We start from the raw sequence: 19705 nt of genomic DNA, 5'->3' as shown, positions 1-19705 counted from the left end.
TAATATTTATTTTTTCAGATGAGATCCTGTTCTTGGCGGTGTAGTTGTCATTGTGAAGGTAATGTTGAGGAAAATTTTTTTTTCAGATGAGATCCTGTTCTCGGCGGTGTAGTTGTCGTTGTGAGGGTAATGTTGAGGTGATATTTATTTTTTCAGATGAGATCCTTTTCTCGGTGGTGTAGTTGTTGTTGTGAAGGTAATGTTGAGGTAATATTTATTTTTTCAGATGAGATCCTGTTCTTGGCGGTGTCGTTGTCGTTGTTGAGGTAATGTTTATTTTTTTAGATGAGATCCTGTTCTGGGCGGTGTAGTTGGTGTTGTGAAGGTAATGTTGAGGTATAATGTTGAGGTAATATTTATTTTTTTTGATGAGATCCTGTTCTGGGCGGTGTTGTTGGTGTTGTGAAGGTAATGTTGAGGTAATATTTATTTTTTCAGATGAGATCCTGTTCTGGGCGGTGTAGTTGTCGTTGTGAAGGTAATGTTGAGGTAATATTTATTTTTTCAGATGAGATCCTGTTCTAGGTAGTGTAGTTGTCATGGTGAAGGTAATGTTGAGGTTATATTTATTTTTTCAGATGAGATCCTGTTCTAGGTGGTGTAGTTGTCGTTGTGCAGGTAATGTTGAGGTAATATTTCTTTTTTCAGATGAGATCCTGTTCTGGGCGGTGTCGTTGGCGTTGTGAAGGTAATGTTGAGGTCATGTTAATTTTTTTAGATGAGATCCTGTTCTAGGCGGTGTCGTTGTTGTGAAGGTAATGTTGAGGAAATTGTTTTTTTCAGATGAGATCCTGTTCTTGGCGGTATAGTTGTCGTTGTTGATGTAATGTTTATTTTTTTAGATGAGATCCTGTTCTGGGCGGTGTAGTTGGTGTTGTGAAGGTAATGTTCAGGTAATATTTATTTTTTCAGATGAGATCCTGTTCTCGGCGGTGTAGTTGTTGTTGTGAAGGTAATGTTGAGGAAATTTTTTTTTCAGATGAGATCCTGTTCGTGGCAGTGTCGTTGTCGTTGTGAAGGTCATGTTGAGGTATAATGTTGAGGTAATATTTATTTTTTTCGATGAGATCCTGTTCTGGGCGGTGTAGTTGGCGTTGTGAAGGTAATGTTGAGGTAATATTTATTTTTTCAAATGAGATCCTGTTCTTGGTGGTGTAGTTGTCGTTGTGAAGGTAATGTTGACGTAATATTTATTTTTTCAAATGAGATCCTGTTCTCGGCGGTGTAGTTGTCGTTGTGAAAGTAATGTTGAGGTAATATTTCTTTTTTCAGATGAGATCCTGTTCTCGGTGGTGTAGTTGTTGTTGTGAAGGTAATGTTGAGGTAATATTTATTTTTTCAGATGAGATCCTGTTCTAGGCGGTGTAGTTGTCGTTGTGAAAGTAATGTTGAGGTAATATTTATTTTTTCAGATGAGATCCTGTTCTCGGTGGTGTAGTTGTTGTTATGAAGGTAATGTTGAGGTAATATTTATTTTTTCAGATGAGATCCTGTTCTTGGCAGTGTAGTTGTCGTTGTGAAGGTAATGTTGAGGTCATGTTTATTTTTTCAGATGAGATCCTGTTGTGGGCGGTGTAGTTGGCGTTGTGAAGGTAATGTTGAGGTAATGTTTATTTTTTTAGATGAAATCCTATTCTAGGTGGTGCAGTTGTTGTGAAGGTAATGTTGAGGAAATTTTTTTTTTCAGATGAGATCCTGTTCTCGGCAGCGTAGTTGTCGTTGTGAAGGTAATGTTGAGGTATGATGTTGAGGTAATATTTATTTTTTTCGATGAGATCCTGTTCTGGGCGGTGTAGTTGGCGTTGTGAAGGTAATGTTGAGGATTTCTTTTTCAGATGAGATCCTGTTATCGGCGGTGTAGTTGTTGTTGTGAAGGTAATGTTGAGGTAATATTTATTTTTTCAGATGAGATCCTGTTCTGGGCGGTGTAGTTGTCGTTGTGAAGGTAATGTTGAGGTAATATTTATTTTTTCATACGAGATCCTGTTCTTGGCGGTGTCGTTGTCGTTGTGAAGGTAATGTTGAGGTAATATTTATTTTTTCATATGAGATCCTGTTCTTGGCGGTGTAGTTGTCGTTGCGAAGGTAATGTTGAGGTAATTATTTTTTCGAATGAGATCCTGTTCTCGGTGGTGTGGTTGTCGTTGTGAAGGTAATGTTGACGTAATATTTATTTTTTCAAATGAGATCCTGTTCTCGGCGGTGTAGTTGTCATTGTGAAGGTAATGTTGAGGTAATATTTATTTTTTCAGATGAGATCCTGTTCTCGGTGGTGTAGTTATTGTGAAGGTAATGTTGAGGTAATATTTATTTTTTCAGATGAGATCCTGTTCTAGGCGGTGTAGTTGTCGTTGTGAAGGTAATGTTGAGGTGATATTTATCTTTGCAGATGAGATCCTGTTCTTGGCAGTGTCGTTGTTGTGAAGGTAATGTTGAGGTAATATTTATTTTTTCAGATGAGATCCTGTTCTTGGCGGTGTAGTTGTCATTGTGAAGGTAATGTTGAGGAAATTTTTTTTTTCAGATGAGATCCTGTTCTCGGCGGTGTAGTTGTTGTTGTGAAGGTAATGTTAAGGTAATATTTATTTTTTCAGATGAGATCCTGTTCTGGGTGGTGTCGTTGTTGTGAAGGTAATGTTGAGGTAATATTTATTTTTTTCATCCCAAAAATACTGTTTAATTTGATATATGTAAGAAGAATTCTCCGTTCACTTCTCGGCTTTGCCTATTCCATATGATCGCCGCGAATGGAAATCGCCTATACCATTATCTCCGAAACTAGGCAAGCTGTTTGAATTTTGTTTGCGGGAATCAAGCCGGGCATTAGCACAGATAATAATTTATCGCAAACCTGATACATGACAATGACGTCATATTCGTTTTTATGACGTCATCATCAAGAGGACGAGGATCTTAACTCATTTGAGCTTGTTGATTTGTCGGCCGATCAATAATTTTCGGCGAAGCCCTTTTGCCAGACTCCTTTGAGAAACCACCTTCGTTTGCAGCACCATATATATTTTTTTCCTCTCATCGAACCGCCTTTGTCTATATTGGGTAAACATGTATCACGTGTCACGGTCACGTCATCACTTCACGTTCAATTCTCGTTTTTATACCAATACACCGTCTAAAATAATTATTCGTTTGAAGCGCGACATTCACGAACTAGTCGGAGAGGGGAATCTTGCTCGTGTGACCTATTTCCAATGAACGATCATCACCTGAACGGCGCTCGCCAAGTTGCTTAAGCACTCAAGCAAGCATTCCAATCAAAACCGTTGATAAGAAATGTATGTCTTGGCAAGCTCACTGGCAATGGAACACACCCCGAGTGAGAACATCATCGGCGAAAAAATAAAACAAGAAGAAAGGATGATAGAAGTGAAAAGAATGGTTTTGGAAATTTCTGCCATTTTATGAACATCAAAAAAAAAGAATGCATCGTTGTTATTTACTTGTATTTTTCACGGTCGTCGTATTAGGCGGTGTATGGCACAATGGTCGCAGTTTCACTGGTCAAACCTTCGGTTTTTTTTTTTTTTTTTTTACTTCGCGTGCAATGAATCGATAATGATTCTATTAATGGGAAATAATGACGATTACAAATGTAATAAAAGTCGAAAGTACACCTCAAGCGTCATGTGGAAAAGGGCGGGAAAGACGACTCAACAAGATGTCACAAAAACACAATTAAAACTCCAACCGATCGGATTCGACCGATGAACTGACTAAAAAAAAAAAATCCTCTATCAAGTGATTGAAACATTGTTTTTGTCAATATTCGAGATAAAAACGATTTCTGGAATGATTTTATTTCAGGATGACGTCATTATCTGTGACGCATATATGTATTTACATGAACGTGTGAGTGCCCAGACAAATGAATCCCAACGGCCGAATGACGTCACGGTGTTTAACGAACATTTGAGTGTGAGGCCGCGTCACGAGGGCGGAGCCGGAAACGTGCCCAAATAAGGGAAAGCTCATGATTATTTAGTGTTTCTGTCAAGTATGAAAGAGGTGAGTGAGGTTTTTATTTAATTTAAATTTTATTTTTTTACTTCATTTTACAATAACGTTGCCGAACTCGACATTTATCTGTGAAATGTTCGTTTCGATCGTGTCAGAAGAAGTGGGCACCGTTTCCGACCGAACGACCGTTCAGTTTGGGCGCCATTTTTGAGCGGGAAGCGTGTTGTGCGTGCTCGCTGATGTTTACCAAGCTTTCTCTCCCCGTTTAAACGTCTTGAAAAGAACAGAGAAATGTGTCGTGGTCGTTGCGGACCTTAGGTATGTTTGTGTGGGGCCGGAGGTAAAAATGTCGCGATGTATATGGAGTTTTTAAGATAAGTCGCTGGTTTGTCCGAGCGTCGCTGAGAAAGTTCTATAAATGAGAAACCACAGTCCAAGATGTGTTAATGTCTTTATGTTTTTCAGGAAATAACGAGGAGGGGAAACTAGTTGTTGACTAATTAGTTACTTGTTGGAAATGTTTAATTGGAATCTTGTAAGTGAAGTATCGTTCGGAGGACTTTTTGAATGGTCCTCGTGTGTATTTGTTTATCCCTGGTTCGTTGTCCGACAAACTTGTACGTACTACTTGGGGAGAACTAGTAACATGGACAACGCGAGTGTCCCTGCGTGTCCCTGTGTGAGCCTGAGTGTCCCTGTGTGAACGTGTGTGAGCGTGCGTGAACCTGAGTGTCCCTGCGTGAGCCTGCGTGAGCCTGAGTGCCCCTGCGTGAGCCTGAGTGCCCCTGCGTGAGCCTGAGTGCCCCTGCGTGAGCCTGAGTGCCCCTGCGTGAGCCTGAGTGCCCCTGCGTGAGCCTGAGTGCCCCTGCGTGAGCCTGAGTGCCCCTGCGTGAGCCTGAGTGCCCCTGCGTGAGCCTGAGTGCCCCTGCGTGAGCCTGAGTGCCCCTGCGTGAGCCTGAGTGCCCCTGCGTGAGCCTGAGTGCCCCTGCGTGAGCCTGAGTGCCCCTGCGTGAGCCTGAGTGCCCCTGCGTGAGCCTGAGTGTCCCTGCGTGAGCCTGCGTGAGCCCGAGTGCCCCTGCGTGAGCCCGAGTGCCCCTGCGTGAGCCCGAGTGCCCCTGCGTGAGCCCGAGTGCCCCTGCGTGAGCCCGAGTGCCCCTGCGTGAGCCCGAGTGCCCCTGCGTGCCCCTGCGTGAGCCCGCGTGCCCCTGCGTGAGCCCGAGTGCCCCTGCGTGTCCCGGATGTGCCCGTGTACCCATGTTGTAAATTTATAATTCCATAATGAATGTTTACCTTGTAATATTGTTTCAATATCTCTGTGAGTCATTGCCGTTTGCAGAGCACCAAGGAGATTGGTTTCATGTCTTAACCAGAAGGACACTCGGTAGAGCGCACACCTCCGCCACATCATGCCTGATCCACGAGAACATTTTGGGCCCAATACATTTTTGAAATATCATGCTGTGCTGTACTATTTCGTTTTTGGCCCTCTCTCTCTCAATGATGAAGAATCAATCGCTTTAAAAACTAGAGGGGGAGCACTCGGGAGAGTGCAAAACCTCCGCTGCCAATACTGCTGGGTCACTCAAGTGAACCTTGTATCTTATTCATTAAATATGATGTCAACAGTGCTGACCGAGTTGTATATCTTTTCTCCATTTGTTTTTTGGGGGGGTTCGGGGGGGGTTGGAAATCACTTAAACATGAAGAAATGCAAGAAACAAAATCAATTTTGTTGAAAAAAAAAAGTTGCACATTTTTTTTCTCTTACAATTTTTTTTGGTGGGGGGTTGGAAATCACGAAAACATGTAGAAATGAAAAAAATTTTCTCTTTTTTTTTTGGGGGGGGGGACCGAGTCCAAAATCTAATGGCATGATCCGTGGACCATATCTAACCTCCCCATCAAGTTTCGTCGAAATCCTAATCACTTAAAACATGTAGAAATGCAAAAAAAAAAAAAAATTGTTGAAAAAAAAAAAAGTTGCAAAATTTTTTTTCTCTAACTTTTTTTGGGGGGTGGGGTTGGAAATCACTTAAAACATGTGGAAATGCCAAAAAAAAAAATTTTCTCAATTTTATTTTGGGGGGGGGGACCATGTCCAAAATCTCATGGCATGATCCTTGGACCATACCTCCTCCCCCCCCACCCCACCAAGTTTCGTCGAGGAGTTTTTCCGTAATACTGTTCACAAACAAACAAACAAACAAACAAACAGAAAGGGGTGAAAACGGTAACCTCCGATCTTCGATGGCAGAGGTTAATTATTCGATCCGGATCCAGATCTTCACGAAAATTGAATCGGTTCTTCCTTGTCACACACCCAACCTGTCTCCCAAGTTACATCCGAATCCGTCCAAAACTTTTTGAGATATCGTGCTATATATCGTTTTTTGCCCTATCTCTCAATGGTGAAGAATCTTTCTCGTAGTCAGATCCGGATCTTCACCAACATCTAATCAGTTCGTCCTTGTCACACACCCAACCTGTCCACCAAATTTCATCCTGCTCCGTCCACAACTTTTTGAGATATCCTGCACACAAGCAAACAGACAGACAGAAAGGGGTGAAAACATAACCACCTTCACCTTCAGTGGCGGAGGTACAAATAAACTTTTTGTTTTGCCAAATTGGTTTTGAAAAAAAGAACTCGCTTGTGTACAATGTGTTCTTTTGAAGATTAAGTTGTTGTAACATTCTCAAACTTTTATTTTCCCATTATTTCGCTATTATTACCTCGTGCACGTGAAGCGAAAAGCGGGATTAAGCAATTGGTTAATGTCTGTATGTATGTATGTATGTATGTATGTCTGTCCGTCCGTCTACAAACGTCAGTTATTGATCAAGGATCGACCTCATTTTAATTGAGTATTAGCCTGGTGTTGGCTTAGTGGTTAGGGTGGCGGCTCTGGATCCTTGGGTCCTGAGTTCAAGCCCCATTGGCCGCTGAATTAATACACCAGGGGGTGACTCAGCCTGTCATCCTTCTGAGGTCGGCGAAATGAGTACCAGTGTGTACTGCTCGAGGGGCACTGCATCAGCAACACAGTCGCGCTTCCAAGAAATGATATCTACCCCAGCAGCTCAGCTGCCATATGCAAGAAGAAGATTTGAATTAGATGCTACGTTTTGAACATGAAACGTACCTGCCGTTTCGCAGTATTTTAGCTCTGAATTTGTCCCGGACACACAGGCACAGAGAGGAGTAAGATTTTTTTTTTTCTCTCACCTGGAATGTAGCTCTGGGGAGCGTATGGGATGGTGTGCCTCTGTCTGTCTTTCTGTCTGTCTGTCTGTCCATCCATCTACAAACACTTGCAACTTCTCTAACTACACACACGATTTTGATGAAACTTGACAACAACCTTCATCACCCGGTACGTACCAAAGTTTGTTCAAGGCATTAAAAAAATAGGGGCCTAAGGGGCTTTACAGGACGCCCCCTGGGTATTTACTTGCTTTATTTATTTAAAATTTATTTAAAATGGGTATTTACTTTATTTATTTAAAATGGGTATTTACTTGCTTCTCCAAAACTACACACACAATTCCGATGAATCTGGACCACAACCTTCGTCACCCATGATATACCAAAGTTTGTTCATGGCATTACAAAAAAAAATATCCATAAGTATTTACTTTCTTCTCCGTTACATATTTTGTGGGTCATCCATGCCTACCATTGCTTCCCTGGTTTTCTTACCCAATCGCGATGAGGTGAGCACCCAGGGGTATTGCCCATAATTTTTTTTCCTCTGTCTGCTTGTCTGGCAGTCAAACCAAATTGAAAATCATTCCAAACAGAAAAACCTCCTGTTTTTAAGGATGTGATAAAGCACACAAATAACAGGTACAACCAGAACGGGCACTCGTAGAGAGCATGTACCTTCGCCGCAGCTACTGTTTTGTTCTTGGCATAAGAGTGTGGGGAACAGAACAAGGAGCATTTTGGTGCTGATTTCATACGAATCGGATAAGAATTGACTGCGTTATGATAAAAATACGCACATCTGCAAGGTCGTGACCCCCCTGACCTTTGACCCCCAACCGCGAGTAAGGGCAATTGCGTCAGAGTGTCAAGTTGCATATCACAAGATTGGGCATTAAATTCTGAACATTTTGGCATGAGTTTCATGCAAATTGGATAAAAATTGACCGCGATATGGTAAAGACGATTTTGACCTTTTCATGACCTTGACCTTTGACCCGATTGCTCCCAAAATCTAATCAAATGGTCCTTGGATAATAACCCATCATCCCACCAAATTTCAAGCGATTTGGTTTTATACTTTCTGAGTTATGCGAATAACAAACAAACACACACACACACACACACATATTCACAAATAAATAAATAAAAACAATGTTACTCGCAGGGTGACCCGTATCTTGCCAAAAGGTGACCATGTGTGATTTCTTTAAGGTCACACCGAGGTGAACAGAGCTGCTATCCACCAGGAGCGACTCCTTGAGGAATATCTGCCGACGAGAGATTCCGATGAGAATCGTTCTACAGAGTAACAATGAAAAATATGCGTTTGCCTCATAACGTCACCAAATGACGTCATAATGTCTCAAACTTGACATATCTAGAAAGCACTCATCGAGGTGTTCAATTTGAGGTACTACACGATATGGTTCCTAAAACTTGAAAATTTGACCTTGGGGTCAAATATGTTTAACCTCAGGCCCTAACCATGAAGGTCAAGGCCAATCGCCACCAAAAATTAATCGGTTGAGCGCCAGACCATGAACTATATTCCCATGAAGTTTGAAGACGATCCGATCAAAATTACTCAAAAAAATAAGGGTTTCGTCGACTCCCCTGATTTGCGACAAAGTGACCTTGACCTTTGACCTTGACCTTAAATTTTGTGCACTGAAAGGGACGTCTATCGGCCTCTGATATGCGAAGTTACAAAAATTTCCAATGATAACTGTGCTCTGCAGAATTTTTTATACGTGATTGCAGACAAACAAACAAACAAAAAAACAAGCAGTCATAGACTGGTACTTACGAAATCGTCAACTTGACCTCTGACCTTGTCTAATAAAAGCATGAATCGGTCAGAAGCCCAAGGGGAGCTTGAATTCTGAATTCATTGTGGTCTACGATTTTACACTGTGGTTTGCAGATAATGAGTCCCAGACAAAAACTAGATTTCTTATAAAAATTCCATTTTTTTTGTTTTTATTTTTAAAAAAGTGATTCAGTACCAGCAGGATATGCCACATAATAGGTGTATTACTTTTCAGAAGAATCTGATAAAAGACTTATTATTTACTATATATATATATATATATATATATATATATATATATATATATATATATATATATATATATACATACATATACATATACATATACATATCAGTTATTCATCGCTGTTCCAGAATTTCGACAACCGAGTTTTAAGCGTCCTAAGCGATCGCAAAAACCGAAGACAAAATTAAAATCGAAGTTAAAACGAACTCGTAACGTCGAGCGAAGCAAAAATACTCCATTTCTCCACATGAATTTATGGAATTATGTTTGACCTCACTGTGACGACCTTTGATCGATTTTGACCAAAATCTAATCAGCACTAGCCATCACCCTCCTGAATCACGTGGTGTAATTTGACATTGGTAGCTTCTTCCGTTCTCGAGTTATCGTGCCTACAAACAAACAAACAGAAACGGAAGGCATCAATATATTTACGAAATCTTTAGATATCGTAAGTAAAAAAAACAAAAAAGAAAAAAAAAACATACAAGCTGATGAACATATCTTGCAAAAACTTCGTTTTGGCAAGATAAATAAATACACAGCGACCAATACATAACCTTTCGCAGAATGCGAAGGTAACGATCTAATGTGACGTGTTCGATCAGGTGATGCAATCGATCGATAGTGCGTGAATGTCGGTAAATTCTGGAATTTTTATTTTTATATGACCTTTACAATCTTTATTTTATTTAAATTTAATCACATACTTGTACACTGGAACACAAGTCACCTCCTTATCACTTCCAAAAACTTCCAGTTTTGTAGAACTTCGACATGTTAAATATGGTGGTGTCCAAGACTGCATCAACGGCACAAAACCAGAATTTGTTTTCCACAACCTTTAAAATCATTATTCTATTTCAATTAAATTATATACTTGAACATTGCATTGGGTAAGGTGTTCAATGAACTCATTGGTTTGAGAAAGTTGTTTTGCCACGTTGAATATTTTGTGTATTTCAATTCTACGGATGGCTTTTCAGAGTGCTTCATGATGAACGTTAATTTGAATTACTGAGGCGTAAACTTTCTTGTGATATTTCTCTTTGTACCCTCAGATAACGACAAGGGTCTTTCTTAGATCTTTGGCCCAGTAAATATGGCTCCGCTGGCCAAGCAAAGCACGGCAAAGCGTGCACGGGGTAACCAAGCTAATGTGGATGTGAATGAACAGCAGGAAGCTGAAATGCCTTTGGCTCCTGGAACAGCTGAGGAGCCATCTCCTGAAGGTGGATGCTTATTGAGTTTAAAAATCAAGATCTTCAGCTTAGAAAACTACCTTCCCATCATTAAAAGCAGAACTTTATTTTCCCATGTAATGAACTATTGTGATTGAGACTTAGGAAGACACACAGTCATTTTGGTGATCATATTCTGCTAATTGCTTTCTTTTCCATTTATATTTTCATTAATGCCACGTTAAAATTTGTGCCGACACCAGTGGAAGACACAAGAAGTGTTGAAGAAATACTTGCCTCTATACCGCCACCACCTTTGCCTGCCATGATGAACGAGCGTGGTGCTCCACGACTCATGATTACTCATATCGTTAATGAGAACTTCAAATCGTATGCAGGTCGTCAAATTTTGGGTCCTTTCCACAATGTGAGTGTTTATGAATCTGAAGAGGAGCTCACCTGTGACTTGTTAAATAATTAATTGACCAAGTGGTCATAAAAGAACTTCACTTTCACCAAGTGGCATCAGTATGTTTATATATGATCTTTTCCTGATGCACATGAATTCAAAAGTTTTTGTTGTTTTTATTTTATTTTTAAAAAGCAAAAGGCCACATTTTGTTATTTTGGCTCGGTCAGTGTGGTGATCTTCCATGCCCTTTCTTCCTTTTCAGCGGTTCTCCTGTATCATTGGTCCCAATGGCAGTGGCAAGTCGAACATCATTGACTCGATGCTGTTTGTGTTTGGTTATCGAGCGCAGAAAATCCGCTCAAAGAAACTGTCTGTGCTCATCCATAGCTCTGAAACTCATCAAAACCTAGCCAGTTGCACTGTGGAGGTTCATTTCCAGAAGATTGTTGACAAGGTCAGTGAATTGTCTGTTTCCCCTTCGTCATGTTTCACGATAGTGTATCTTCTTCAAAGTGGGTTAATAAACGAAGCAATCTTAACAGTTGCAGTATATTGTAATCTATTTCTTGATAGGTTATTTCAAAATGCCTTTTTTGGTGGGGTTTGGAAGAGGGGTGGTGGGGGGGGGGAGGGCGGGTTGAGGTAGAGTTGGAAGTATATACCACAGAGATTGCCATGATTTGTTGCTGATGATTTTGCATTTAAATGTGAAGCAAATTCTATGGTGGATTCCTGCAGGACGAAGATGACTACGATGTGTTGCCTGGTAGTCAGTTCCATGTGGCACGTTCGGCCTACCGCGACGGGTCATCGAGCTATAACATTAGTGGGTGTCGAAAGAGTTTCAAGGAGGTTGGCGCACTCCTCCGCAGTCATGGCATCGACTTGGACCACAACCGCTTTCTCATCCTGCAGGTTTCTGTGCCTTTTATTGCTGACGCTGAATGTTTTTCTAACATCTAAATCCCCTCATTTTGAAGGTTTATCACGTTTTTGTCATTACAGTAATAGGCCAGTTAATTTAATTTGGTAAAATGCTATTTTGGTGGCAGCAATTGTGATGTAAAAAAAAAAAAAAACCCCAAAAAATTCTTGTTTATTTATTGCTTTTTAGCTCGCCTGTTCGAAGAACAGAGAGCCATAGCGATACCCCCCGGCGTGAGCGTGAGCGTGAAAATGTTAAATTTTTACTGTTACACTTGTCTCGTATCAGTTGGAATGATGAATTATTTTTTTATTTTTAAAATAACTTGCCACATTGCTTGTTTGTATGGGCTTTTGCTGAACATTTGAAAAAAAGTTTACAATGTGAAATTGATTGGCCTTTAGATGGAAAATATTGTAACGGTCGTCGGTCCTCCAGTTTCCCGGTACAAGTCCGAGTCCTATTAACATGACCGGGATTCATTGTCATTAACATGTCATTCACTTTGAGGACTTCCTCACCGGATCGTGTGTGTAAAAGCCATAATGCTGAACAAATAGGAGGTTCACACGTCGTATGCAAATGAGTCCGAGCGAGCGTGACGTGTGACGCAATCCGGTGTGCGGTGTTGACTCTCACTGTAGCCAATTAGGCCTGAACGGGTCTTCCTTAATCATCTCGAGAACCACAACTACCAGAATTCACCCCAAGATCAGGTATAATTATGAAGAGAAACAATGGCCACGGGAGGGATTGCAAGAAGCAATAACGAGTGGAAATAAATGATGCAGCCAACACTATACAATCGTTTCATAATAAATCCTTAACCCACGACTGATTTATATGTGCCCTTGGTATAAAACCAACGACCTGGATTCCTTCGGTATCCTCTGCTTTATTTGAGCTCGTCCTTCACATCACAGGCGATAGACATTAGATAAACAAGTGAATAAAAATATTTATGCTGAATAAAAAAGCAATGTGGGGATGACAAACCTACAGTTTAAATAAGATAGGGATGATGTTCATTTTGAGAATAGCTAACAGTATTGCCGTTACATAACAATCCGTACATCACTGCACACGTAAACTTTCAGTTTCGTGTAAAACAACAGGAGCAACTGTTTAAAAAGGTAACTAGAAGGGCACTCGGTAGAGCGCATACCTCTGCTCTGTCATGCCTGATCCACGAGAACATATTTGTGGTGTACGAGGTGCAGTGGAACACAAGAAGCAAGAGTGTTAGCAGCAACTCCACTTTATTGCGCGTCCTGATGTACATTCCTGCCACCCCAAGCGGGCGAGTCATGATATACGAAAACCCTATCGCGTGATACAGCACACTCCTCCCCTCGTAAAATGACAAGTCAAATGATGAAAGGACAATCATAACATGACCAACCGAAACCAATCAACACTCAAAACCCTCCAAGTACCGTGGCCGCATCCTGACCCGCCTCGGACGGGCAGCGACGCCAGACGGCCCAGGCTCAGACACCTCCCGGCTCGGTCGAGGTGACACCCTCGCCGGACTTGCGCCATCCGCAATAACAACCGCCCCCGGCCGACCACCCTGCCCGACGTCCTCAGGCAGGACTGAATCGGGTGAAGACCCCGTGGGCGTCGGCACGTCCGGCCCTGGCGATACAACGTCTGGCCACGACGACATTACAGGTGGGGGTCCCACATCGCTCGGCACGGGGGGGGGGGGTGACGCTGAACAGCGATCATGCATTTGGTCCATGTGCCGCTTCCACACCTCTCCACTATCAGTCCGCACCATGCAATTCGCCGGCCCCAGTACCACAGAGACCACAGCCGACACCCATTTGGAACCATGGAAATAATCGCGCACCATTACCCGCTGTCCCACATCAAAACCGCGCAGTAGCGTCGGGCGCGACACCGCCCTTCTCACTGACCCTCCAGGTCGCAGCAAATCCAGTCTGGACCGCAATGCCCGTCCATAGAGACGAATGGCAGGAGAATCCCCCGTGACAGGATGAATCGCGTTCCTGTAATGGAGCAAAAAGACATTGACCACCGTCTGCACAGGTGCAACACCCCCCCCCCCCCCTGCGCAAAGCCTGTTTCAACATTTTAACAAATGATTCCACCTGCCCCTTCGTCGCAGGATGATACGGTGCGGACCTTAGATGTCGAACACCATTTTGATGCATAAACTCATCAAATACACCTGCGATGAACTGCGGACCCTTATCAGAGACCAGGATCTCCGGTAATTCTTTATTAGCAAAGATCGTCCGCAACTCCACTGTAATGTTTGCTGATGTATGCTGCAATACTACAACCTCCGGCCATTTAGAGAATGCATCGATCACAATCAAAAACATTTTGCCATTAACTGGCCCCGCAAAATCTGCATGGACCCTCTCCCAGGTCCTGGCTGGGGTCGGCCATAGTCCCGAGGCTCGACGCGGGTTATCAGCATCTGTTTGACATGTGGTGCAACGCTTAACCATCTGCTCAATGTCTTTGTCCAACCCCGGCCACCACAACAGGCTACGAGCAAGACTCTTGGTCTTCACGACGCCAAGGTGACTGACATGCAGTTCTTCCAAGCACCGCTGCCTGAACTTCGGCAGAATTACCGCCCTCATTCCCCACATAACGCACCGTTGGACCAACGACAGCTCCGATGCACACGACGTGAAAGGCTGAAATGCTGGCGTTGAAGATAGTTCGCTCCAATTCCCCGTAGAAATCGCCTGGACGACACGGGCGAGAACTGGATCATGAACCGATTCCACCGCGACCTGTTTGGCCGTGATCGGCCCGCTTTGGACCTGGCCCAGCGCGAACACATCGACCCGGTCGGCCAACTCAGACGCAGCTGGACCCTCCGCACACGGCAAGCGCGAGAGCTCGTCGCAGTTAGCGTGCTTCTCGGTGCTTCGGAACTGAATATCGTAATCGTAAGCAGCAAGAAACAAACACCACCGCTGTATTCGCGCGGCCGCTACCACCGGTACACCGCGTTCGGGTCTCAGGATGATTTGAAGCGGTTTGTGATCCGTCTGCAAAGTGAAATGCTGCCCCAGCAGGTATTGATGAAACCTCCGCACACCCCAGACGAGGCTGAGAGCCTCGCGCTCGATCTGGGCATATTCCCGCTCTGCTGCGGACAGGGTCCAGGATGCAGAACAAACATGCCGCTCGGAACCATCGTCCATCCTGTGGGAGAGCACTGCCCCGATGCCATATGCAGAGCTGTCGCCTGCCAATAAGAGCGGACGCGCAGGCTCGTAGTGCGCGAGGACCGTATCCTCTGTGAGCAGCCACTTGACACGGTCGAACGACGCCTGGTGTGCAGGCCCCCAGGCCCAGCGCTCGTCCTTCCTGAGCAACCGTGTTAACGGCGCAAGTTGTGAGCTGAGCCCGCGCACGAACCTTTGGTAATACTGGGCCATACCAATGAACGAGCGCAGCTGCGTCTTGTCGCGAGGCGGTGGCATGTGCTGAATTGCCTCCACCTTCCGAGGCCCTTTCAACAGCCCCTCCGGCGTGATGATGTGTCCGAGGTATTCCAAGCGCTGCTTGAAGAACGCGCACTTGTCCCTGTTCAAGCGCAGGCCGCACGCTTCGAGCTTTGTCAGCACTTGGGCAATGTTCGCAAGGTGCTCATCCGCCGTTTTCCCCGCAATGAGCACATCGTCCAGGTAGGTCTGAGCGGGCAGGCCAATGCAAACCTGATCCATGGCTTTCTGCCACAAGGCTGGGGCCGAAGCAATCCCAAAACCGAGTCGGGTATATCGAGAGAGCCCTTGACACGTGTTGATTGTCAAAAGCTCGCTACTCCCGGGATCCATCGCCAGGTGAAAATATGCATCACGTTGGTCGAGCTTCGTGAAGTATCGACTCCCCGCCAATCGTGCATATATTTCATCGATTGACGGCAGTGGATATTGCTCCACGCTGAGCCCCGGGTTAACCGTGGACTTGAAGTCCCCGCACAATCGGACGTCTCCATTCCGTTTCAGCACCGTGACGACCGGGGTGGCCCAATCTGAGTACGACACCCGTTCGATCACTCCACAGGCCTCCAGCCTATCCAGTTCACCCTTGACCTTGTCCCGCAGGGCATACGGCACCGGTCGTGGTTTACAATAACGAGGAACCACCCCCTACTTCAGGAAGAGCTTTGCCTGCACACCCTTGAGTTTCCCAAGGTTGTCGTAAAACAAACCTTGATGTCTTTGAAGAATCTTCTCCAACTGATCCTCCCACCGGCTCGGCACGGGTTGCACAAGGTGAACTGCGGCCCAGTCTAGCCTGATGCGGGACAGCCAGTCTCGGCCAAGGAGAGACGGTCCCTCCCCCGCACGATGTACAACGGAAGCGCGGAGACCTGGCCTTGGTACCGCACAGACACGTCTGCCATCCCGACTGGCGTTATCTTCTCGCGGGTGTACGTGAACAGCGTGAGATTTGACCTGATAAGCTTCAGGCCGTTGAGTCTACGCGCGGTCTGTTTGCCTATGATGGACACAGCCGCTCCCGTATCAACCTGAAACGTGTTCGGCGTTTTGTTCACTTCGACTTCCACCGTCATCGGGCGCGCCGCCGCCGGGCCAATTGAAAACGGGCTCAACAACGGCAGCCGGTTCCGCCCCGGGTCGCAGAGGTTGCCTCGCACATCGCCATCCATGGCCTTAACGGTGGCCGGCGCCCCACGGCACACACGCTTCAGATGACCCACGTTGTGACAATTTAAACACACGGTGCCTTTATACGGGCACGCACGGCGCAGGTGTCGACCTCTGCATCCCAAACACGTCCTCGGGGTCACCTCGTCGCTCGTGCGGCCGCGCGGTGACGTCCGACCCGCACCAAAGGTCGTGCGTGCGTCCCGGGGCGCTCGCAACCCCGCGTGGCCGGTGATGGCCCGAACATCTCCGCGAGTCTGCTCGACAGCTGTAGCAGTGCCGACCGCCGAGTCGAATGTAATGGCTTCACCCTTCAGCCGTAGAACCGCCAAAACCATCTTCGCATCTTGTAAACCAGCAATAAAACTATCTCTGAGCCGAGCTGGACGCTCCTCCGCCGTAAACTTGCATGCCACGGAAGAATGCTTCCTCGCGCCAGCAAATCAGCGACGCGCTCCTCTGCACCTTTCGAGAGGCGATCGAACTGGTATCGAGCGCGCTGTAATGACATCTCCGGCGCCATGTGCGCTTTTATCTTCTGCACAATGTCTGTCCTGAAACTACAGCCCGTCATCACGGGGCTTGTCCGGCGCCACCAAATCACTCAGTTGTCGATAATGTTCCGTCGATAGCGAGGTGAGCAAGATCGACTTCTGTTTGCTCTCGTCGACCACATCATTCGCGTGGAAATAGCATCCCAATTGTTCTGAAAACAATTCGAAGTCGTCTCCGACGTAAATGGGCACATGTCCGTGCACCGTGACTCGTCGATCAACCATCCTCGTCAGCTAACTGTGGTGTACGAGGTGCAGTGGAACACGAGAAGCAAGAGTGTTAGCAGCAACTCCGCTTTATTGCGCGTCCTGATGTACATTCCTGCCACCCCGAGCGGGCGAGTCATGATATACGAAAACCCAATCACGTGATACAGCACAATATTGGGCCCCAATACATTTTTGAAATATCATGTGACGCAGTACGATATAGTTTTTGGCCTTGTCTCTGAATGGTGAAGAATCACTTGAAAAATTATCAAATCCAGATTCGGATCTTCACCAAAATTGAATGAATTCTTCCATGTCACACACTGAACCTGTCCACAACTCTTTGAGATATCCTGCGCACACACACACACACACACACACACACACACACACACACACACACACACACACACACACACACACACACACACACACACACACACACACACGCACACACACACACACACGCACACACACACACACACACACACACACACACACACACACACATACACACATACACACATACACACATACACACATACACACATACACACATACACACATACACACATACACACATACACACATACACACATACACACATACACACATACACACATACACACATACACACATACACACATACACACATACACACATACACACATACACACATACACACATACACATATACACACACATACATACACATATACACACATACATACACATACATACATACATACATACACACATACACACATACACACACATACACACACATACACACACATACATACACACACACACACACACACACACACACACACACACACACACACACACACACACACACACACACACACACACACACACACACACACACACACACACACACACACACACACACACACACACACACACACACACATACACACACACACACACACACACACACACACACACACACACACACACACACACACACGCACACACACACACACACACACACACACACACACACACACACACACACATACACACATACACACATACACACATACACACATACACACATACACACATACACACATACACACATACACACATACACACATACACACATACACACATACACACATACACACATACACACATACACACATACACACATACACACATACACACATACACACATAACCACCTCCTCCTTCGGTGGCGGAGCTAATTATGTACTGGACAGAATTGATGGAATAGTTTGCGTTTATAATAATTTTTACTTCCCGTAGGTGTGCCACACCAAATGTCACGGTAAGCTATTTATACACCTTACTTAACACTGAGTTCATCCAAGGTGGAAAACCCCCTTGGGGAAACGGGCAAATGAAGGTGCTACAAAACTCTAGCGTGTCTCCCTTAGCCCCCCTGGCAACTTTGTTTGAGATGGGATAAAGTAACAACCAGATATATCACGGTCAGGCAGACAGTCACCAAGTTGCATTTTTTTTAAATTTTTTTTTGTTAGTGTAATCGTGAAAATGTATTCTAAAATAGCCTAAATGAATACTTTATGAGGAGATTTGTTTGCTGAGCAAAGCTAAACGTCTTTCTCTTCCCCAACCACATGAATAAAGTTTGGCCACACTTCATGGAGAGGATCAAGTCTTATAACCTGTTATGGATATGGCTCATTTAGCAGCTAAAACCAGATATCTTACCAGTGTATTGGGGAAAACAAAAGGTATATCCACATGATCATAGCATGTTACCTCTTCCCTTTTTGGGGTTGAAAGTGTGCAAGGAGTACACCGGAGACTGCCGGGTTTCCCTGTAGCAGCACGTCATGGTTTGTAAAGAGGCGGAGGCAGTTGCAGGCCTGGCGCTGCTGCCTCGGGGCAGCTTGGCTTATCAACACTCGGTGAAGCTGTGAAGGCAGGATGGGATGCATTTCATTTACTTTTAAGTTAAAAACTATTTTGCAAGCAACAGTCCACCCCCTGCATCCACCTTGTCCCCCAGTTTGGAAACCACATCGCTGGAGGTATCTAATGCTCTCTTGTGTATTCTTTGTCATTTGGGGTGATAAAATGCATGTTTCGAACCTTTGATATATTTGGGTATAAATTGGGAAATGTTGTGGTATATGGACATTAAATTTAAATCATTTGACTCGATCAAGAATGAATCATTGTCAGAATAGTTTATGCTATTAAATTGCTTTGTGGAGCAAACTTAATATTTGTTCTACACATTCACCACATTCCATTGCAGTGAAATGGGTACCGAATGAATTTCCAGGCTTCGCGCTTCTCATCTATATCCAGAAAGTATCTCATGAATTCTGCTTTCATTTCAGTCAGATGAGTAATTATTTGTTTCTTTAACTCAGAATCAAGGTAACTGAATGAGAGCAGAATCCAAGTTCACAAAACTGGCTGTATTTCCATCCTGAATTCGACATTTCCAGAGGTCAAGTTTGGCCGTGAAAGCTCGAAGGACGTCATGGTGCGTGA

General features: G+C 44.5%; 1 protein-coding gene across 3 annotated transcripts in view; it reads left to right on the top strand.

Moving 5' to 3' along the window:
• The first annotated feature begins 3897 nt into the window (after window positions 1-3897).
• Window positions 3898-19705, top strand: part of SMC4 (structural maintenance of chromosomes 4) — a 165578-nt gene continuing 149770 nt past the window's right edge. The window contains exons 1-6 of one of the 3 annotated variants that reach the window (XM_085869128.1): window positions 4138-4293; window positions 5312-5356; window positions 10302-10472; window positions 10685-10848; window positions 11096-11287; window positions 11572-11748. In XM_085869128.1, coding sequence (XP_085725254.1) covers window positions 10343-10472; window positions 10685-10848; window positions 11096-11287; window positions 11572-11748 — 663 coding nt within the window. In that variant the 5' untranslated portion in view covers window positions 4138-4293; window positions 5312-5356; window positions 10302-10342. Of the gene's footprint in view, window positions 4024-4056; window positions 4294-5311; window positions 5357-10301; window positions 10473-10684; window positions 10849-11095; window positions 11288-11571; window positions 11749-19705 lie in introns of those variants that run through there. The other 2 variants (XM_085869130.1, XM_085869127.1) reach the window with 2 other exon arrangements.

This window comes from Eptatretus burgeri, chromosome 2 (genome assembly GCF_056783735.1).
Source record: "Eptatretus burgeri isolate ZD-2024b chromosome 2, Ebu_testis_v1, whole genome shotgun sequence".
In the NCBI taxonomy this organism is placed as follows: domain Eukaryota; kingdom Metazoa; phylum Chordata; class Myxini; order Myxiniformes; family Myxinidae; genus Eptatretus; species Eptatretus burgeri.
The sequence above is the reverse complement of the archived record's forward strand: the minus strand, read 5'-3'. Positions and strand labels throughout refer to the sequence as shown.